A 23,062-nucleotide genomic window follows, 5' to 3' on the forward strand; every position below is an offset into this window, starting at 1 on the left:
TATAGCAGCACTATCAACAATAGCCAAATTATGGACCCAAATGCCCATCAACTGATGAATGGATAAAGAAGACGTGGTATACATACAAAATGGAATACTACTTGGTGATCAAAAAGAATGAAATCTTGCCATTTGCAACAACATGGATGGAACGAAAGTGTACTGTGCTGATAAGCAAAACACACCAGGCAGAAAAAGACAAATATCATATGACTTCACTCATATGTGGAATTTAAGAAACACAACAGATGAACACAGGGGACAGGAAGGAAAAATAAGATAAAAACAGAGAGGGAGGCAAACCATAAGAGACTCTTAACTACAGAGAACAAACTGAGGGTTGCTGGAGGGGTGTTGGGTGGTGGAATGGGCTAAGTGAGTGATGGGCATTAAGGAGGACTTGTCACGATGAGCGCTGAGTGTTATATGTAAGCAATGAATTACTGGGTTCTTTTCCTGAACCCAATACTACACTGTAAGTTAACTAACTTGTATTTAAATAAATAAACTTTATTGAATGTCAAGGCAACAGCAGAAGAAAATATTTTAGAAAGACACATGTAAAAGAAAATTTGTATTCAGAATATATAGAAACCTTTTACAACCGAATAAGAAAAACAATCATGTTTTAAATGGTCAAAGGATTTGAACAAATACTTCACCAAAAAAAGACATGTAAATGCAATTAAACACATAAAAAGATGGCCAGCATGGTTAGATATTAGTGAAGTGGAAATTAAAACTAATTATAGTTTTCTATAACTGCATGCCCATTAGAATGACAAATATTGAAACGACTAATAATGCCAAATATTGGTGAAGATATGAAGCAACTGGAACTCTCCCAGACTCTGCATGGCAACGTAGGGTAAAAAAACCACTTTGCAAAATAGTTGACATTTTTATCTAAATTAAACATACTATAAAAACCTGCAATTTCACTTCTAGCTATTTGCTCAAGAGAAAGAAAACTATATACGTCCACAAAAAGATCTACGTATGAACATTCATAGTATTTTCATTTGATATAGCCAAAAACCAAGAAAGTCCATCAACAGGTGAATGGATAATCAAGTTGTGGTACATCCATCCGTTCAATACTCAGCAATAAAAGTAATGAACTATGGGTGAAGGCAGCATCATGGGTGGATCTCAAAACCATGCTGAGTGACAGATGCCGGATACAAAAAGAATACATACTGTGTGATTCCACTTATATGAAAGTCTAGAAAACATAATCTACAATGACAGGAGGCACATCACTGTTTGCCTCAGGTGGGGCAGTAGGAGAGGAGACTGTCTGGTAAGGGGCAGAAGAGATGTTTGGGGGGAAAAGGAAAGATTCTGTTTCATCACTGTGGTTACAAAGGTATATAGCAGATTTGTAAAGGTACATTAACCTTGACATGCAAACCTCCCAAAACCCAAACCTGGCATTTGCCCTGGGGAAGGAGTGATTTGAGACCACCAGCTACAGCTAACTGGCAAGGCTCGGTCATCCTGCCGATTAATAATGTGAATTGCTCATAACACAGATCTCCATCTGGCCACAGGCGGTATTACTCTGAATTACTAGATTTTGACCCTGTGAATGCTACTTTATCACCCTGAGCCTTATCTGCAGAACACAAAAAGATAATGGGGAAAAAAAGACTACCTCATCAGTTTATTTGCACATTAAATACTGTTTTATATTATAATCACTCCTCAGTTATAATTATCCTCTTTGTCATCATTATTCCTAGGCTGTCAAAACAATTCTGTATATAAGCTCAGCCTTAAAACAAGCCACTACTTTCACTAAGGTACGAGCCAGTAACTTTTCTCCCCACAACTTTGCACTTTCACTGTCCAGACAATGGCTTTCTGAGCTTTTATTTATATTCTGAAGTTTTACAGAAGTAAGGCATTCAGATGCTTTATTCAATTGTCTGGACCATTTTCATTTAACTTTCTTATCTAGGCCTTCATTTTCCAGGTGTTTTGATTTTCTTTTTTTTTCTTTTATTTAAAAAAAATGTTTTTAAATGTTTTTTATTTATTTCTAGGAGAGAGAGAGAGAGAGAGACAGTGTGAGCAGGGGAGGGTCAGAGAGAGAGGGAGACACAGACTCTGAAATAGGCTCCAGGCTCTGAGCTGGCAGTCAGCACAGAGCCCGACGCGGGGCTCGAACCCACGAACCGCGAGATCATGACCTAAGCGAAAGTCGGACGCTTAACCGACTAAGCCACCCAGGCGCCCCTGTTTTGATTTTCTTAAACTGGAGAAAACAGACCTCAACAAAATGACTCCAGACACCATTTTGCATATGGACAGCAATAAGATAGAAGTATCAATTATATGCAAAGTTAAAACATTTTTCTTTGTGAGACCCAGAACGCATTTGAGGTCAGCTGACAGTGTTGTTTTGGTTTGGGCCATATTCAATAGAGAGGCAGTTTTCTGGGAAATTCTGCACATTAGTGCAGTCATTCCAGATTATCACAAGTATTTTTCAGAAACTCTGAACAAAACAAAATCACTCTTATTCCCTCAAATTATGACATAACTCCAAGTTTCATCCAGCATTTCTGCTACTTGCTTCTTACATTCTATAAGCATGGGTTAGTTACGCTGAGGGTCAACTTCCTTTTGTCTCTCTGGTTAACCAGTCTTCTGTCCCCATGATTCCATTTCTGCTGCTCTTGTAAAGATAATCAATGACTTCCATGTTGTCAAATTCACTGATCCCTTCTCTGTCCTTATTCATAATGCCTGGCTCCTCAGTGGTGAACAAAATTACTGGCCATGCCTTGCTTCTCTGATGTACTTTCTTCTTTCGGTTTTCAGGACACCACATTCTCCCGGACTTCCACTTTCTGCCCTGGCTGCTGCTTCCCAGGCTCAATGTTGGAATGTAAGGGCCCATTCTGGGACCTCTTCTGTTCTCCGGCTATGTTCCCTTGGCTTTTATTTATTTTTTAAAATTGAGGTATAATTGACATAACATAGTAGTTTCAGGTATATAATATAATGGCTCAATATTTCTATGCGTTGCAAAATGCTCACGACAGTAAGTCCAATTAACAATTGTCACTTGACTCTCTTGACTTTAGCAGCATATGCTGAACCTCAAATTTTAACTTTTAGCCTGGACTTCTCCTGGAGGCTTTGACTCATATATCTAATTGTCTCTGCATCTGCTCCACCAGAAGTTCCAAAACAGAACTCTTTGTAATGCCTCCCTGGCCCAGTCCTTCCCATGGTCCCCTGGCTACTCAATGTCTCTTAATAAATAGTGGCATCACCATCCACCCTGTTGCTCCAGCCAAAATTCCAGAAGTCCTGACTGGCTCCACTCTTTCCCTATCACCCATGCTCAATGTCCAAGCCTACGGGCTATACCTCCAGCATGTATCTCAACAAGCACATCCCTTTCTCCCTCTATGCCAACAGCTGCCAGGATCTCACATTGGTATAAGTGGACCAGCTCTTCACTGGTCTCTCACTCCATTCTTGAGTCTTCTGTTCTACACAGACCCCAAGACAATCTTTGTAGGCCACTAGTCAGGTCATCTTTAAAGCTTCTGGGGGCTACTCACCACACTTGGAGTTGAACCCAAACTCCCTGCCAGGGCCTCCAACGTCCTGTGTGATCTGGTCATCGCCCGCCTCCCTACCTCTCTCCTTCAAGGCACCTCCCACTTACTCGAGCTCACGCTGACTTTACTCCTGTTCTCTGACCATACCAACCTCATTCCTACCTCAGTGCCTTCATTTGTGTGGCTTCTTCTGCTTGGGACGTACTTCTGATGCAAGCAGCTAGACAGGAAGACATCACCTCATGAGAGGATGAGTGAGAATCCAGAAAGAAACACATGGCATAAACTCAAAGATCCTCAAGAAATAAGGTTTGAGAGCCCAGAGCTTCCCCATCCTTTCTCTAGGGGACTCAGGGCCTGGGTGGAACCAGAAAGGAAGGCTTGGCAGGTACTCTGGGTCTAGGGGTGTTGAGACTGAGTATGGGGGCCTGGGGGTCGAAAATACTCTGTTCCAATGACTGGGGTGGAGATCAGGGAGACTGGGTGTGTTCCTGAGAGATATTTGAGAATAGAGGAGAAAGAGAGGAAATTGAGAAAAGTTGTAAAACGACAGAGACTAGGAGAGAAAAAGGAAGCAAGATTGCTCAAGTGATTAGGAATTCGTCTTTAAATGACTGTACCGAGATTGGTCCTTCTGGGGCCCAGGGGTTACTTAAGGGAGAGACCCAGACTCTGCAGTGCTCTTGACCCAGAATGGGTAGAACTGGGCAACTAATTATGGTAATGAGAGGACTAAGAGGAATAATGGTAATATGAAGAAGGGAGATAAACAGCAAAAGAAAATACTTTCTCTGTTTCCTAGGGATCCAGGCTCTACAGCCAGGGCCCAGGAAGTATGTGGTGGTGAGAAGCAGAGGTGAACTTATAAGGTAAGTTCTTTCTATATGTCTAGCTCTCTGCATGAGGTTCATATAGGGAGAGGCTGGAGAGCTGGGTTCAAAACTGGCAAGAATTCTCTTTGGTCCACAGCAACATGCCTCGGGACCTGAGGTTGTGTGTGTGAGTACAGGCTTCTGTCTTTTTTGTTTTAATTTTTTAATGTTTATTTATTTTTGAGAGACAGATCGTGAGCAGAGGAGGGGCAGAGAGAGGAGACACAGAACCTGAGGCAGGCTCCAGGCTCTGAGCTGTCAGCACAGAGCCTGATGCGGGGCTCGTACTCACGAACCTTGAGATCATGACCTGAGCCGAAGATGGATGCTTAACCGACTGAACCACCCAGGAGCCCCAACAGGCTTGTGTCTTAATTTGTTTCTCTCCAGACAAAGAGGGTTGGCAGTTGTAGGGCTATCTGTGTTTTAGACTCTCATGACCTACCCAACCTTACAGACTGATTATTGCAAAGATGTGTTGTGTCCATCCTCAGCTCTGCTTCCCTGTTGTCTTGTGGTAAACAAAACAAAACAAAACAAAACAAAACAAACCCACAGAGCCGTGGACATTCTTGAGCGCTGCCTATGGAACCCCCGCCCCACTGCTCCAAGCACAGATGCCCCAAGTGAGCCCCCTGCTCTGTGGGCTCCACTGACCTGTCCCCACCTGCCACTAAAGGCATCCTCTTTAAAGGTTTTCCGTCCTTGACAGCCCCTTCTCAATTATTATGGATTGGAAACACAGACGTTTCTAGATTTGCTTAAGATAGAACTACATTGTCTTCCTGTTGTTTGAGGGGAAACCCGTGAGAAAAGAAAATGGGCTGCAAGAATCTATCTTACATCAACTGATTGCAAATCAAACACTTTAATTAAGCTAAGCCCAGACTTCTCAACTCCACCATTTTAAAGTCATCTCGAAAAAACTAGGGGTGTTGAAAAGAGAGAGAACAGCCCTAGGGACTCTGCTAATTAGATCATTAGAATCATTAGATTCTCTGCCAAGCATCGCAGCCAAAAACTGTGTAAGACTGACATCTACACAGCAGAGGGGCGCCTGGTGGCTCAGTCAGTTGAGTGTCCAACTTTGGCTCAGGTCATGATCTCACGGTTTGTGGGTTCAAGTCCTGCATCGGGCTCTGCGCTGACAGCTCAGAGCTCGGAGCTTGCTTTGGATCCTGTGTCTCCCTCTCTCTCTGTCCCTGCCCCTCCTTAACTTGTACTCTGTCTCTGTCTCTTAAAAATTAATGTTAAAAAAAAGACTGACATTGACACAGTTTTGATCCTGTGGCTCTGCAGATATGCATGAACTTCAGACTCCCTAAATTTATAGTCCCTGCCACACCCACGGGGCCTTTTTGGAGCCTCCCTGACCCCAGCTCTCCACCCTCATCCCTGCTGCCTCATGCAGGGTCAGCTAACTTCTCCAGGGAGAACACAAAAACAAAAACAAAAAAACAATGGATGTTCTTGGAAATTAGTTTAATTTTGGTAAACTCCATTAATAAATTTTAAATTTGCCATGCCTCCCAGACCTAGACTTTCAATGTCCAAAGAGTTTCAAAACCTTATATGCTTTTTCACATACGTCTTCAGCCCAAGTGGTACCACTGTAAATGGTAACTGGCATTATACTAAGTCAGATATCAACAAACGTTCTACTTAAAGAGTCAGATAGTAACTACTTTAGGCTTATCTTGTCTCAGCTCTGAAAGCAGCCATAAGCAAAAGGCTGAGCAAATGAGTGCGGCTGTGTTCCAATAAAATTTATTTATGAAAACAGTAGTCCAGCCCATGGGCCATGGTTTGCCAGAAAACCCACACACATTGGTCTTAACCTTGTTTCAGAAAATAAAGACACTTCAGTGTAGTGTGATTTAACACAGGCAGTTCAAGCACGTCGTCCAGCATGGGGGCTAAGACCATGAGCACAGGGATCATCTTGAGGTCAGCTCTCTGCACTATGGTTTATAAGCTGCAGTGAGAGAAGTTATTTCACCCAAGTTTTATTCCCTTCACTTTTAATACAAACGTAACAACCGGCCTAAGTCAAGGTGGGCACAGCATGTGAGCTACAGCCCTCCGGCAGCACACTGCCTGCAGTGACTCCGTTGCAGCAAGAAGCAGACATATTCACATGAACATTATAAATGAACATACAAATATTCACAATGATTACAGTCAGGCAGTGCCATCAAATGGATGAAAACCTTTTTGTTTTCATAGGTTTCTGAATTTTAGAATTACCTGTTTGGGATCTTTTGACTCTTATTTATTTATCAGTTATATTTTCTTGTTTGTAAACTAACTGTTGATGCCCTTTCATGGTCAATCTGTTGGAATCTTTTAATTTTTTTTAATGTTTTTATTTATTTCTGAGAGAGAGAGAGAGAGAGAATGAGAAGGGGAAGGTCAGAGAGAGAGGGAGACACAGAATTGGAAACGGGCTCCAGGCTCTGAGCTGTCAGCACAGAGCCTGACATGGGGCTCCAACCCACAAACTGCGAGATCATGACCTGAGCCAGAGTCAGACGCTCAACCGACTAAGCCACCCAGGCGCCCCAGTCTGTTGGAATCTTCATGTTTTCCTTCCTAATTCAGTTGAGTGCTTCAAAACAAAGAGAAGTCCATTTTTTTTAAGTTTATATATTTATTTTTAGGGGGAGAGAGAGAGAGAGAGAGAGAGAGAGAATCCCAAGCAGGCTCTGCACTGTCAGCAGAGGCTGAGGTGGGGCTTGAATTCACGAACTGTGAGATCATAACCTGAGCCGAAATCAAGAGTTGGTCGCTCAACCGACTGGGCCACCCAGGCACCTCAAAAGTCAATTTTAATGTAGCCACATCTGTCCATGTTTACTTTTGTGATTTGGGATAGCATGTAGTAAATGTGCAATTGGGGATTACTGAACGAATGAATAAGTTTTCTTCTTCTCCACTGCTCTGTGGGCTGTAGTCTTGGGTGGACCGCCTCTCCCTGGCTGGAGGACTTCTTGCAGTGAAGGAACAAACGAGAGACTCCTTACAAGCTGGTCAGCAGGAAGGCATGCCAGGACTGAGCATTCAGACCACTTTAATATGGAATCCTGGCTGTCTGGCTTTTCTTTGTCCTTTTTACTCCAGAAGGATGGTATGCAGATATTTTCCTTCACTTCTTGGGAGAGTCTGAAAGGTAAGCCCTCCTAGCTCTCAAGTTAAGAGACACTATTAATAGTTTTTTTTAAACTGGATAATGACTTTGGTTCTGCATTTAATAGAGCTTCATGAAATTTTTTAAAAAAATGGTTGTATTTGATGAGAAAGGAAATACCTCCCAGAAAGACGGAAGGATTTTTATAGAAAGAAAAGAAATAAATGGGGGATCCTGGGTGGCTCAGTCAGTTAAGCATCCAACTTCAGCTCAGGTCATGATCTCGCGGTTCATGAGTTCAAATGCCATGTCTGGCTCTGTAAATACAGCTCAGAGCCTAGAGCCTGCTTCAGATTCTGTCTCTCTCTCTCTCTCTGTTTCTCTCCTACTCACTATCTGTGTATGTCTCTCTCAAAAATAAATAAACATTAGAGGAAAAAAAGAAAGAAATGAATCAGGCATATTGCCAGAGCAGGTCCTGGTAACTTGGGGGGACTCTAGCCAAGTTTCTCAAGAAGGGAGAGGGCCTGCTGCCTGGAATAAGCCAGGCAGGCCAAGCATAAGGGCTCCAGGGCCCAGGGGCCAACAGGAACACACCCACCTCTCCAGAGCTCTGGAGTAAGAACTTCTCATTGTCTGTCCATGAGCCTATGCTGGGCGATCCTCCCAACAGCGCCAAGAAAGGATTTCACACTCCAGTGTCCCAGAGGAGTGATGCTCATCATTGTCACAAGGCTTTGCTGGGTCCCAGATGATAACACATGTGGACACTCATGTATCTAAATTAAGACCAGCAGCTGCCCATGAAAAAGGATCGGAGTCTTGAAGGAGAAGGGGTGGGGGAGTCCCTGGTAAGTACGTGTACTTCTGGGGGCTGCGCTGAAGTCTGAAGAAGTGTCGCCCTCATCACAAATGTGTGAACACACGTAAGTCATCCTCAGAAGGAGTTCAAACTGGGCAGTCGTATTTTTATGCAAGAGGTATATTCTTAAAGGCCTTCCGTTACTTGCAACTTGACTACTGTGAGATAAATCTCAACTCAGTTTATCTTTCGGCACTTTTAAGTTTTTCCCAATTCTACGCACAAAGTAAAACTATTAACATGTGTTAGATCAGGCTATTCCAAAGCGCATAATTCAAACCCACATAAAATGTCTAAGATACTGGGGAAGGGAAGACGGTGCAGGAGAGAACGGCGGTGCAGGGGAGGGGGCACCGGAGCTTTGCGCGCCATCCATCTGCAGACAAACCAACACTCGTGTCCCGGGCCAGTCCTGTCCTCCCAACTCAGGCCTCCTACACGCAGTGCTTTCCCTGCGGGACGGCCGAGGCGTTCCAACCACGACAGGCCCCACATTAGCCCCCGCCCTCCCCTCCCGCACCAGAGTCAGTCCCACTCTGAACAAGGCAACTCCGTGCTCCGGGGCCCTTCTACGGCACTTCTCTCCACTCCTGTGGGCGGGCAGGAAGGCAGGGCCCCATTTGTGCTCTGTCTCCTCACTGTGTCCCATCACTGCTGGGATCACTGCACCACCTCCTGTCTGCTCCCCCCGCCTCCCCCCTGTCTTTGTACAGGGTGCCTTCGATATGGGACTCGGAGAGACCTGTGTCCACGGCACCCTGGCCCCAACGCCCACAGGGGATTTCTCACGCAGGGAAGTAAGCGTCAAATCCATACAATGACTCTTAGGCCTTGTGCACCCCCCCCACCCAATGCCCGCCAGCACACACACACACACACACACACACACACACACAGTGCCAACCACCTCGCTTCCCTCCTCTCCTACTCACTCTGCTCTAACCCCCTGGCCGGCACGCAGGCTCCTCTCTGCCTGGACGCTCCACCCCAGATGCCCGCATGGCTCTGGGGATCGTCTCAGGGAGGCCTTTTCCACCTACCCTACTAAAAACTATGACTCCCTTTCTTCTTGCACAAACCTCCTCCTCCCTTTCTCTAAAGTTTCATTTCCTTCAATACTAGCTATTCTCCCAACAGACCATGCAACTTATCTGCTTCTTTAAAAAAAAACTGCTGTCCCCACTCTAAAACCCGACTTCCACAGGGGCAAGGACTTTGTCTGTGTCACTGCTCCACCCCCCACCCTAGAACACTGCCGACACGTGACAGTCCCTCAGTCATAATTCCTGAGCGAGGGGCTGAATCACGTAATTAACTTGCAGCAGCGCTGACAATAACAGACAGCCCCATCACAACATACATACGTCATGAGGGCCAAACATAATTTGGCCTTTATACAGGTGTTTGTAAAAAAAAAAAAAAAAAAAAAAAAACTATTAAAAAAGCTACTTAAAATTATAATACATTGGTAATTACCTGAGTAAATGATGATTCGTAAAGTAACATAATGGAAAATAGGTTTAAAAATGTTCCCTTCCACTGTTAATAAAAGAAATGCAATAATAATGCGTGTGGTAATACCCAATACCGGCAAGAGAGTGTCAAAAAGAAGCACTTCCAAGAAACACTAGTATGAAAATAATTGTTACAAGTATTACAAGTGTTCTAGAAATTTCCTTGGCCTTAAAAAACTGTGTGGATATGCTTTTATCCAATCATTACACTTCAAATGACCTATCCTAAGAAAACAATAGGAAAGAAGACACATTATATACAAAGACTCAAATCACAACAGTATTGAAAACAGTTGTTAAGTAAGCAGAACTCAACTACCAGGAACTAGAAGAGGAAGAAATACATTCTGACATTCTTCCCCACCTTCATCCATTCTTCCCGCTTCCTCACAGATGCGGTCCCTAAAGTGCCTCTGTCCCACCCATATCATTCTTCTGGGGGTGATTTCTCCAAACACTATGTTCCTTGCTTTCACACTTACAGTTATGTATTTTTTTGGTGCTTTTTTTTTTTTTTTTTTTTTTGGTCTATTTCATCCATTAGACTGTAGGACGCATTAAGGCAGAAACTCTGATTTGTTCGCTGGGGCAATTTTAAATTTACCACTTCTTGCACATAATAAGCATCCAAGACTTGTTGAATCAATGGATAAATGAACAAAACAGACTATCACACTGCCATCGAAATATTTCTGAAACACCAATGGCCTAAGAAATGCCTATAATATGATATTAGTAGAAAGAAACAAAAGTCACATTCAGTATCGTTTCAACCAGTGGAAAACAGACAGAAAAAAAAAATCACACTAGAAGAAAAAACAAACAAACTCTGTAATAGTAACTCTGGCTGGGTGCTAAAAATATGTGAGTGTTATTCATTCTGTTTCTATGCTTTTCTATATTTGATGCTTCACAAGGTTACACAGTTAATAAAATAATATATAAAACTAGAGGCAGCCAGGGGCGCCTGGGTGGCTCAGTCGGTTAAGCGTCCGACTTCGGCTCAGGTCATGATCTCATGGTTCATGGGTTCAAACCCCGCATCGGGCTCTGTGCTGAGACCTCAGAGCCCGGAGCTGCTTCGGATTCTGTGTCTTCCTCTCTCTGACCCTCCCCTGCTTACGCTCTCTCTCTCAGAAATAAAGAAGACATTTAAAAAATTTTTTTAAAAAACCTAGAGGCAGCCACATGAGCAGAAGCACGGTGACTTCAGGGGGTGACGCGGGCCAGCTGCTGTGGAGCAGGAAGCCGGGCTGGGACAGGCAGCTCTTACGGGGCGGACCTGGCTGGCGGACAGTGAAGAGGGCGTGGTCAGCGCTGGACTGTAGGAAGCCCTCCCGGGCAAACTACCGCCTACCGTCTGTTTCTGTGAATTGAGCTGTACTGGAGCACAGTCACATGCATTCACTGAAGTACGTCCTGCTGAGTGGTTACAACACAGACCACCGGGGGCCCAGGAAGCCTAAAACACTCACTGTGTGGGCCCTTACAGAAAACCTGCGCTGGCCCCTGGTCTACAGGACCTACTAGAGAAAGGAGAAATTACAGGAAGTAAGGGGAGGTGGCAAAGGCCATCGTTTCCAAGGTAACATGGAAAATGAGGGTAGCACATAGAGGAGTCTTGACAAATGCCTGTATGGACAGTCAGACGGAAGAACAGGAGAGGGCGCCTCCCAAAGGGTGAGAGGCGTTCACAGTGTGGACATCACTGTCACATTATTCCGTTCTATGTAACCGTGCAGCAGGGAACAGCAAGGACTGCTGGATGGCTCACCTGCCGCGTCGGCACTGTAGAGGCCGGCAGCTGCCGCAACGGGTCCCGGTGGGTGGATGGCGCTCGCCGAGGACCTCTGACTCGCAATCAGGATCCTGCTCTTTGCAGATGGTAAACGGGACATTGCCCCCAATCCCAACTGAGGCTTGAGGAGCATGGCCGATCGATAGAAAGTTGGAGGAACTTCATAATGAGTGTAGGATGGAGTACAAAACTCTTCTTTTCCGGGGCGTTCTGTAACCTACAATAAATGACCAGAAGCTTCATCAGAGAACATCACTGGATGAGTGTGAGCGTGGGCAGGAGCTCATGCTCCAGCTACGGCCACTCTGGTACCACTGAGTTGCCCATCACGGACCACTCACCTTCTCAGGGCCCCAGGCTCTTCATCTCTAAGTTAATAACACAACTGGATGACCTCTCAGGACTCTTGCAGTTCTAACACTCTGTGAATTCAAATTTCACTGGCGGGGAAAAAAACCCTCACTGTATAAGATTTTTATATTTGATTGCTACAAAATCAATGGCATCTGTGTGAGTAGCCAATCTATAAATACATAATCTCAAGGAAGCAGGGAAAGAGTTTAGCACATGTTCACGGAATTATGGATGTTTTCTTATTCCTAAGGAGAAAAGGCACAATGTTTATGGTAATCTACTCTTAACATAAGCAGGTGAACTCTACCGCTTTATGTGAAGGCTTTACTGGGTTGCTTAGGAAATAAAATATGCATTCTTAATGTGGGAGGAAAGGCTGTTTGGAAGAATAGAGCAGCTGATGGAAAAGTGTGTTTTCAGGCCTCTACGGTCTGTTTACCTCATTAAAAACGAGACATTGTGCATCACCTCCTTTGCCTTCCCTGGTAAGGTGCGGTGTACAGAAAGGAATGACAAGTTTCACTAGTGGGGAAGTTCCAGGGCAGTCTCGCTGACTGCTGAACGCATAGCGCCTAGAATGATGTCCAGTATGTAGCTGAAGTCAATAAATATTTATTCATTAAAGGAATCATGTTTCCATTCTTACCTAGGTTTTTGTTTTTGTTTTTGGCGGGGGCAGGGGGGCAGAGCACAAGTGAGGGGGCTGGCAGAGACGGGGACAGAGGATCTGAAGCGGGCTCTGCGCTGACAGCAGCGAGCCTGATGTGGGGCTCAAACTCTCACAATCTGTGAGATTATGACCTGAGCCAAAGTTGGACTCAACTGACTTAGCCACCCAGGTGCCCCCTTACCTGGATTTAATAACATAATAATCCCATTACTTTCCCTATAATTAAAAGTTTGGGCTAAAACACAAACTATATACCTTCTACATATGCAAGTCTGTACCCACATGGCCTATTCAAATTATTAGTGTTTCTTCATATTAAAAATTTTAAAAACTGGGGCGCCTGGATGGCTCATTAGTTAAGTGTCTGACACTGGATTTCAGCTCAGTTTATGATTCCACCACAGTTTGTGAGATTGAGTCCTGCATCGGGCTCCATCAGCATGCGGCCTGCTTGGGATTCTCTCTCTCTCTTCCCCTCTCTCTCTGCCCCTTGCTCTCTCTCAAAATTAAATTAACTTAAAAATATATATATATTAAAATATGAAAAAATAAGACAAACGATATTATTTAAAGTTTTAAAAAAATAGTGCCAGAGGCTATGTGTGAAAAGATACATCTGTTAGTTAACTCTGCTTTATTTTATTTATTTATTTTTTAATTTTTATTTATTTCTAGGAGAGAGAGAGACAGCGTGAGAGGGGAGGGTCAGAGCTAGAGGGAGACACAGACTCTGAAACAGGCTCCAGGCTCTGAGCTGGCAGTCAGCACAGAGCCCGACGCGGGGCTCGAACCCACGAACCGCGAGATCATGACCTAAGCGAAAGTCGGACGCTTAACCGACTAAGCCACCCAGGCGCCCCATAGTTAACTCTGCTTTAAATCACAATATATTATGTGTCAAACACTGATCTATTCCAGAATCACAAGTATTTAGCAAAATTCTTTAACTTTAAATTCTTTAATTCAGGAATTCTTTAAAGCTTTGATCCAAGCTGTTGAAGAGAAAAACTCTTAATTTGATAATCTTCTAATGTTGAAACAGATACAAAGTTCTCCTTAAATAGGCATTATTGAAACAAAAGATTAGGCCTTGAAAGTTGTATCATAATCACTGTAACATATACATGATTGCTGTAGCAGATAGACTGAATTCAGGCCACAGCAAGTTACGAAAGACATCTACTTCTGCTCGCCAATAAAATTTTGACCATTCCCTACATACCCTCTAACTATCAACCTTTGGCTTTTTTTGTTTGTTTGTTTGTTTCCTTTACTTATTTTTGAGACAGAGAGACAGAGAATGAGTGGGGGAGGGGCAGAGAGAGAGGGAGACACAGAATCCAAAGCAGGCTCCAGGCTCTGAGCTGTCAGCACAGAGCCTGATGCAGGGCTCGAACTCATGAACCGTGAGATCATGACCTGAGCCGAAGTCAGACACTTAACCGACTGAGCCCCCAGGCACCTCCTTTCATCTTTATTGACAGAATAAAACATGTGTCTCTGCAGTCGTGAGCACATAGCGCTTAACCCCACATGGTTTTATTCCTTCTTCTCTAATTGAGTATTTTTTAGAGAAATACTTTGGAAAGCAAACTAAAAAATCCTTGTGATTTCAAACTCCTAAAAGCAATCAAGGTACACAAATAAGTTAAGTCCTGACTAGGTTGCCCCTTTGCATATTTGCCTTGTCCTGTGTTCAGTGAGTTGGGCTGGTCTGGGCCTACACTGGGCAAATGCGGAGGCTTCAAGAAGCCCTTGGGACAGCTACAGGGAGGAGACTTGTGATGGCTAATCTTGACAACTTGGCTAGGCCACGGTACCCAGGTATTTGGTCAAAGATTATCCTACATGTTTCTCTGAAGGCATTTGAAAGGTGAGATCAACATTAAAATCAGTAAACCTTGAATAAAGCAGATTAGTCTTCATCATGTGGGTGGGCCTTGCCAAATAAGTTGAAGGCCTAAATGGAAAAAGACTGACCTCCCTTAAAGAAGAAGGAACTCTATCAGCAGATGGCCTTTGGAATTGAACTAGAGCATCACCTCTTCCCTAGGTCTCCAGTCTGCTGGCTCACCCTGCATACTCTGGACTTCCCAGTCTCCACAACTGCATACATAAAGTCCTTCAAGTCTGGATAGATACTTATGTGATACACACATACATACGTGTGTTATGGGAGTAGGAAGGGGAACCAGCCCTGATCAGACATCTGTATATTGCAAACACACTATCTCGCCTCATCTTCTTGCCCTTCCTCCCTTCTTCCCACCTCCTTACAAAAATTAAGAGTCCCCCAGGGCATCAGTAGCAAGAAGTGCCCCAGAGTTCTTAGGACAGGTGAAAGGAGACAACCGTCCACACCAGCAAGCATATTTTATCATCCTGGCACAACCAGATCCAAGATGGTCTTCGAAGCTCCTTCTGGAAGCTCTAAAAGTCTGTATTGTCCAGGCATCCAGGAAGAGCTGCCCTCTCTCAGAAGAGTCCTTACTGTTGACTTCTCCATGTCCACTAATGCCACCTAACCAGCAGGAATCTGTCAATAGTGATGAAAGAGTCTGAAGTCCTTGGGTTTGTCCTGTTAACATTTTTTCATTTTATTAAAAAGATAGATGATTCTAAAATTTGTATGAACCAGAAAAGACCTTGAGTAGCCAAAGTAATGTTGAAAAAGTAAAGCACAGGGGGAGGCATCATAATTCTGGACTTCACGTCATACTACAAGGCTGTAATCATCAGGGCAGCCTGGTACGGGTGCAAAAAAACAGACACATAGATCAATGGAACAGAACAGAGAATGTAGAAATGGACCCACAACTATATGGTCAACTCGCCCTCAACAAAGCAGGACAGTATAACCAATGGAAAAGAGACAGTACCTTCAACAAATGGTGCTGGGAAGACTGGACAGCAACATGCAGAAGAATGAAACAGCACCACTTTCTTACACTATGCACAAAAATAAATTCAAAATGGATGAAAGATCTAAATGTAAGATAGGAAACCATCAATATCCTAGAGGAGGAAACAGGCAGCAACCTCTTTGACCTTGGCCATAGCAACTTCTTACTAGACATGTCTCCAGAGGCAAGGGGAACAAAAGTAAACAGGAACTATTGGGAGCTCATCAAGATAAAAAGCTTCTGTACAATGAAGGAACCAATCAGCAAAACTAAATGACAGCCTATGAAATGGGAGAAGATATTTGCAAATGACATATCTGATAAAGGGTTAGTATCCAAAATCTACAAAGAACTTCTCAAACTCAACAACCAAAAAGCAAATAATCCCGGTAAGAGATGGCAGAAAACATGAACAGACATTTCTCCAAAGAAGGCATCCAGATGGCTAACAGGTACATGAAAAATGCTCATCACTCACCATCAGGGAAATACAAATCAAAACCACAATGAGACACCACCTCACATCTGTCAGAGTGGCTAAAATTAACAAGTCAGGACACAACAGATGTTGGCAAGGATATGAAGAAAGGGCCACCCTCCTGCATTGTTGGTGGGAATGCAACCTGGTACAGCCACTCTGGAGAACTTTGTGGAGGTTCCTCAAAACATTAAAAATAGAACTACCCTACGACCCAGCAACTGCACTACTAGGTATTGATTCAAGGATACAAAAATACTGATTTAAAAGGGCACATGCATGCCAATGTTTATAGCAGCACTATCAACAATAGTTAATTATGGAAGGAGCCCAAATGTCCATCAACTGATGAATGGATAAAGCAGATGTGGTGTGTGTGTGTGTGTGTGTGTGTACGTGTGTGTGTGATGGAATATAACTCAGCCACCAAAAAGAATGAAATGCTGCCATTTGCAACAATGTGGATGAAACTAGAGTGTATCATGCTAAGTGAAACAAGTCAGTCAGAAAAAGACAAATACCATATGACTTCAATACCATATGACTTCACTCATATGTGGAATTTAAGAAACAAAACAGATGAACATAGGGGAAGGGAAGGAAAAATAAGATAAAGACAGAGAGGAGGGAAACCATAAAAGACTCTTAAATAAAGAGAACAAACTGAGGGTTGCTGCCGGGAAGGTGGGTGAGGGGTGGGCTAGATGGGTAACGGGCACTAAGCAGGCCACTTGCTGGGATGAGTACTGGGTGTTACATGTAAGCGATGAATCACTAAATTCTACTCTTGAAACCAATAGCACACTATATGTTAACTTAAATTTAAATAAAATCTTAAGGGGGGAAGATCTATGCTTTCTACAACGGAAAAATAGTTCCATTGCAATGGGTCAGAATGTGTTCTTTCCCTGGAGGCATGCTGAAGCCATCCTGTGGCACGGTGGCTGTGGGGCCTCCCTGCGCCATGCCTGGGTGGGGGAACGGGAGGGGGGCCCGCTGGGTTGCCTCCCCTGGCGACATGGACATCAAGCCACAGCTCTAGGAGCAAAGGCCAAGGGCCAGCCTGTTGGTGTAAAGAAGATTACGGCAGAAATGAGCCCAGTGCAACGTCTGAGGCTTCTCTGCTCTGTCTTCCAGCCTGAAGGAAGGGCTGAAGACAGTGATTACGGCACGACACAGCCCCAGAGTGGTGCACGCTGGCACTGCCGATCCCTACAGGTGGGGGTGTCTCCATCCCCTCACACTACCAACACCCCACAAACACCTGTACATCCCGTTTCCTCGAGACTCAGGGTGGCTTCCAGAGGATTAAGAATAGAAAAAATATTTGAGGGGGGAAAATGTGCATCTAATTCAGAAATTATCTATTATGTATTTATTTTTAATTTTTTCAATGTTTGTTTATTTCTGAGAGAGATAGAGAGACAGTGTGAGCAGGGGAGGGGCAAAGAGAGAGGGAGACACAGAATCAGAAACAGGCTCCAGGCTCCGAGCTGTCAGCACAGAGCCCGGCACGGGGCTCAAGCCTACAAACCGTGAGATCATGAGCTAATCCGAAGTTGGACGCCCAACCGACTGAGCCACCCAGGCGCCCCAGGAATTATCTATATTTTATGGAAGGAACAGAAACAATACAGAAAAGAAATACACAAAACCAGAATTAATAAGGGTCACAGAGAAAGAACTACGGCCAGTAACAGGATGTCTGCCTATGCTTACCAATAACATTTCTCCCATGGAAGGGTTTTTACAGAGAATAATCTGGGGGGGGGGATCTTTTTTGGTGGAGCCCCCCTCCTCCAAAAATTAGTTAACTGAAGAAATAGTACAAATGAAGAACTTAAGTGGACACGTGGATACAACTTATAGAAATGCTTGCTGACCAGGGAGTCATCTCAGCGGCTACGAGAAGCCGCGGAGGTTAGCTCTCCTCACTGTCCCTTAGGGCGTGCCTGTCAAAGAGCTAGATTTAAGGGCGGGACCTCACACGGGTGGTTTCTTCTGCAGCGATTCAATGAGAAGAAGGGTCTTCGGTTATTTAACCAGCTTTGGCACCCGCAGCCCTGGGGAGGGTCAGATGGCTGCTTTTTAAGCTCCTGGCAAGAACGCACGCCTCAGCAAGCGGCCTAAGGTCAGAGCCCGATCTCAGCCCTGGAGGCCCAGGAGGATAAGATTTTAGAACTCAGAGAAAGACCCGTTAACCAGCTCGAAGACTGATGTACATATAAGACCGGAGAGGCATCAACTGTTTGTGAGATGCCACTGCCGAGGGCCAGGCTCTTAACGTCCTCTGGCCAGAACATTCTCTCCCTGCAGGACTCCATTTGAGAGGCCCGCTCAAAACAGGACCACATGAAGTCCTGCGTGGTGAAATAAACCCCTGCCAAAAAAGAAGGGGCCCCTGAACTCTCTGGTCAGTGCTCTCTCTGTAGAGAAGGGAGGTGGGAAGCCTCTCTGGCAGGCCCAGAGTCCAGAGACGCTGCGCAAGCTGTGTGATGTGAAGCCAGCAGCCTGCCCCAGGGGCACGGCAACGGCCAGCCTGCTGGGGCACCTGCTCAGTGCTAACCTGGGTCAAGACTTGCTGCTTAGAATCGATCCACCTGATTTGCTGTGCCAGCGCTGACCACTTCTGCTGCGACTGCTCCATTCTAGAAACATGTCAAACTATTCCATCACCCTGAAGTCCAACGTGGGACTCAGCCTTTCCGTCTCTAAGAAGCTTTGGCTGACTTCTGTCCGGATCCAATACACAGAGTTCATAATTCAGCTCTCATTCAACATTTCCTGATCAAATATCTATGTCAACACTGTTCTAAAGTCTGGGAACCCAGCAGGGAACAGAAATAGAAAGTCTCTGCTCTTGTGGATTTTACATTCTAGCTGATGAACCAAAAACACAAAAAGTATGTATACCAAAGGGAGATAAGCACTAAGAAAAGATAAATTAGAGACAGGGGTCTCAGGGAAAGTGAGGCATCTCTCCAATGAAGAGACACTTGAACAGAGACAGAAAGGAGAGAGCCATTCAGAGAGCAGGGAGAAGAACACTCCAAGAAGAGAAGGTGCAAAGGCCCTGAGGCAGCAGAGGGAAAGGGAGTGAGCAGAGGAAGGAGAGGAGATTGGGGGAGGTTATGGAGCCAGACTGAGTACATCCTAAAAGCTGAGCCATCCTACATGCTTTATCCTGTGTTCTGAGTAGCCGGGCAGGCCTGAAGCGTGGCAGGGAGGAGAGCAATCTGGTCGACCTCTCCTTTTAGCTGATCACTCTGGCTACCACGAGGAAATTATTTCAGGAGACAAATCTACTTTCTGAGCCCTGGGAGGACAACTCACCATAGCACCCAGAAACAAAAAGGGCAGCACAGTGAAGAACCTGGCGGGGGGCGGGGGGGACAGGGGCAGTAGGCGAACATCTTAGCACTGTCTTTGTTCTGTGGCTTTAGCTGAGTCACTCCAACCCCTCCAAATCTGTTTCTTCATCTACACAGTGATAAAAACTGTAATCCCAACCTTCAGAAAATCATTAGAAGGATTAGTGAAGATTGGTAAGGATACAATATTATGTTATGTGGGCTTAAGGCATAGTAGGTGCTCAACTAAACATTAGTTGTAATTATTATTTTATTTCAAAATAAAGAGCCCATGCCTAATACATTACTTGCTACTCACATGTACGAATATGAGATTCTCTCATAAGGAATATACTCCCCCTGAGAGGATGAAGTCGGACCAATTTGAACAATATATTTATTTTGGATTCCGCCCCCCCCCCCATTGATCTGGCTTATAAAACACGTAGGCTCACTTAAACACGGAAGCCAATTTAAATGGATACTTATCTAATCTCACGTGTATTATGCAGAGTGGAAGTTAAATGAGTCTCCTTAGATGTTAGCTATATCTCATCATATCATCAAAGTCTTCTAGTCAAAAATGCTCATTTGTCTGCAGGGCACCTGAGTGGCTGTCGGTTAAGTGTCTGGCTCTTGGTATCAGCTCAGGTCATGATCTCACAGCTCATGAGTTCAAGCCCTGTGTGGGGCTCTGTGCTGACAGGCTCTGTGGAGTCTACTTAGAATCCCCTCTCCCTCCTTCTCTCTCTGCCTCTTTCTATCTCTCAAAATAAATTAACTTTTAAAACATGCGCATTTGTCGACAAGCCCCTCTAGTTAAAAACATCCATTTCTGAGCAAATGTATCCGTCAAAATCTGCAATTTGCTAAGAGAGGATATTCTATTTTCACAATTCACAGTGAAAATAATAAACTTTATGATGTTCGACTTACAGACGATATCATAATGACAGTCTCTTACCTCCTGCAAAAACTTTTCACTCATTTGACTGAAATGGTGGCCGGGGGGCTTGATCCCGGACACCATCAACCCAGAACCAAAGACCCGCGGCTTCTGCAAGTCTGGCTTGAACTTCTCATACAGGCTGGCAGGCGGCTTCAGGTCACCGCCTGCTGCCTTCTCCTCTTTGGGAAGGGGCATGGTGCACGCGGGCGGAGCGTAAGGGAGCCCCACTGGAACCAGCGAGGTGTCCACCTGGCCGAGGGCCTGAGGGCTCCTCCTGATGTAGGTGATGATCTTGGGCCTCACGTGCTTGGGCTTGGGCAGAACGACGGGCTTGGCTTCCGTCCCTTCTTCCGCTGTCGCCACCTGCTGCTTCTCCGTCCCGTCCTGGCGGGCCAGGTTGCCTTCAGAACGTGGGAGGGCAGGCTCGGGGACCCCGATGGGGCAGGGGCTCCTGTCAGGCACTTTCGGGGGGGTGTTTGACAACCGCACACTCTCGGTGGGGGGGACAGCAGCCGGGGGGGGCCTCGCATCCGCACCCGATGCGCCTGAGACCTGAACGTTGCTGCTACTAGGTGGCGTAGGCTGGTGGGTCACATTCACAGTTGGCTCTAGGTGGAGGGGTGCCGGGACACCCAGAGGAGCATCCGCTCCCCCTGGGGGGCTTCCAGGCTTAGCTGCGCCTTGTAGAAGGTTCCTGTTTTCTGCAACAGATGCAGTGATCTCTTTGCTGTCCCCTACTTCTGAGCTGCTGCTCCGAGGGTCAAGGGGCTCAGGGAGCCCGGCGTTGCCCTCTCCGACAGAAGGATGTGAAGTGCAAGCTGCAGCACCATCCAGGTTTGCTCTGTCCAGGGCTGTCTCCTCACTGACCTCTGAGGGCCTGCTGTCCAGTGGAGAAGAAGGGAAAAAAGGAACCTGGCCATCTCCTGACGACACGCCAGTGGATGCCATGTCGCCAAGCTTCCGAGCCGCACTCGATGGGATTTTACCAGTGGGCTGCTTATTGGCAGCTCCCAAGGGAGCAGGGCCCAGGAGGGTGGTCTGAAGAGAGCCCTCCTCACCCAGGCTGACTGCCCTCTGGTCCTGCTCGCGCCCGCCCCTTCCCACACCAACGTGGTGGAGGCTGCTATGTGACAGGCTAAGAGCCCCGGTGGCGGCTTCCTGCTGTGCTTCCCCACCAGGCTCCCTTCCTTCCGGGGATGACACACTGCCTTCCTTCGGGCCTCCCACGCAGCCCGCCTGGGCGGACTTGAACTCCGGCACAGCCTTGGGTTGGCCACCCTTCAGCTCCGGCCTGGGCTCTCCAGTTCCCTGACCTGGTTGTGCTTCTGGCTTACTCGGGGGTCCCTTCGGGGCCGGAGCTGGGTCCGGACCAGGCTCTGGAAGGGCAGGATGTGCTGTGCTCTCACCGCTGACTCTCGGCACGCGTGGCCCCTCGGTCTGGGTCTCTGAGGGGGTGGTCCCCTTGGTGGCTGAGGTAGATGGTTTAGGATGACGCACACTCTTTCCCTCTAAGGTTCTGTCAGCTGGAAGAAAAGCTGCCCCTAGAGCGGGGGCTGTTGATGTCTTCTGCGGCCGCTCCCCACCACCGGGCTCACGCCGCACGGCTTCAGGGCCATCCAGCGGTGTGGGCCGCGGACACTGCCGGCCGAGGCTCCCGCCACGCTCCCTCAGGGACAGGTCTGCCACAAGAGCAGAGCTGCCAGCCCTTTCCAGCGAATGCCTTCTCAACTCCTCATTGTCAAGGGTCTTTGCCAGCTTATCCTTAGGAGCCTGCCGGGGAAGCTCAGCATCCCTTTTAGCCAAAACCTCTGGACTGGCCTCAGCCATGACATTCCTCCAACCTGACAGGCTTGGTCCCTGAATACTCCAAGGAGTCTGGACGATCTCTGTGCCTCTCTCCATCGTGTGCTCTTCACTTAGTCCTCCATGAATGGTCGAAGGAAATTTAAAGTCTTTCAGGCCGGTGGGGACAGCCTGCAGTGCTTTCCCAAAGCCCTGAAGTTGGTGAAATTCCTTACCAAAGTGGGTACTATTGTCCGGCTCCCTTGAATTTGCATTTCCAATTTCAGCTGTCAGGTCACGTGTCTCAGACTCATCAGGAGAGGAACTGACCTCCAACATGATCTGATTGGCATTTGTATCTCCCAGGCTCAGGATCCTCTCGTTATTATTTTTCACTCCATTTCTGTTGTCCCGCAACTGAGCGTAACATGATTTCTTCGGAGCCACAGGGACACTCATTTTCAACCCTTTGGTGGGGGCTGCCAGCCATGCAGTCCTGCTTAATGGGAAGGTGCTGCCTTCGAGCTGCTATCTGATTAGTAGGAAATCCTCAAGCTGCTTGTTGTCCCAACTGTATCACGTTGCAATGGCATTTGAATCATTTTCAGAGCGTTTTTTTTTAAAACCAAGCATCGTCTTGATATACAGCAGGATGACTTCTCTGTTTAGGTTCCTGCTGCGTGGGAGAGTCAGTCAGTCGATGAGACCTAGAGAGAAATAAAAATAAAATCGAGTTATCGGCATTGACAAACAGAATCTCAGGAGGCAAAGGCATGCAGAACACAGCTTTGTTCATCACTTTCATATTATTAATTCATTCGC

At 45.9% G+C, this 23,062-nt stretch overlaps 1 protein-coding gene across 3 annotated transcripts in view; it reads right to left on the reverse strand.

Annotated features, from left to right (window-relative positions):
* MTUS2 (microtubule associated scaffold protein 2) overlaps positions 1-22,699 on the reverse strand; it is a 350,179-nt gene extending 327,480 nt beyond the window's left edge. For all 3 annotated transcript variants that reach the window (XM_039255683.1, XM_039255679.1, XM_039255682.1), the window contains exons 1-2: positions 20,474-22,699; positions 11,731-11,971 (exon numbers count right to left, since the gene is read on the reverse strand). In XM_039255683.1, coding sequence (XP_039111614.1) covers positions 11,731-11,971; positions 20,474-22,699 — 2,467 coding nt within the window. The remainder of the gene's footprint in view (positions 1-11,730; positions 11,972-20,473) is intronic.
* Between the last annotated feature and the right edge of the window lie 363 nt (positions 22,700-23,062).

Source organism: Hyaena hyaena, unplaced genomic scaffold (genome assembly GCF_003009895.1).
Source record: "Hyaena hyaena isolate Hyena2069 unplaced genomic scaffold, ASM300989v1 scaffold_11, whole genome shotgun sequence".
NCBI classification, from domain to species: domain Eukaryota; kingdom Metazoa; phylum Chordata; class Mammalia; order Carnivora; family Hyaenidae; genus Hyaena; species Hyaena hyaena.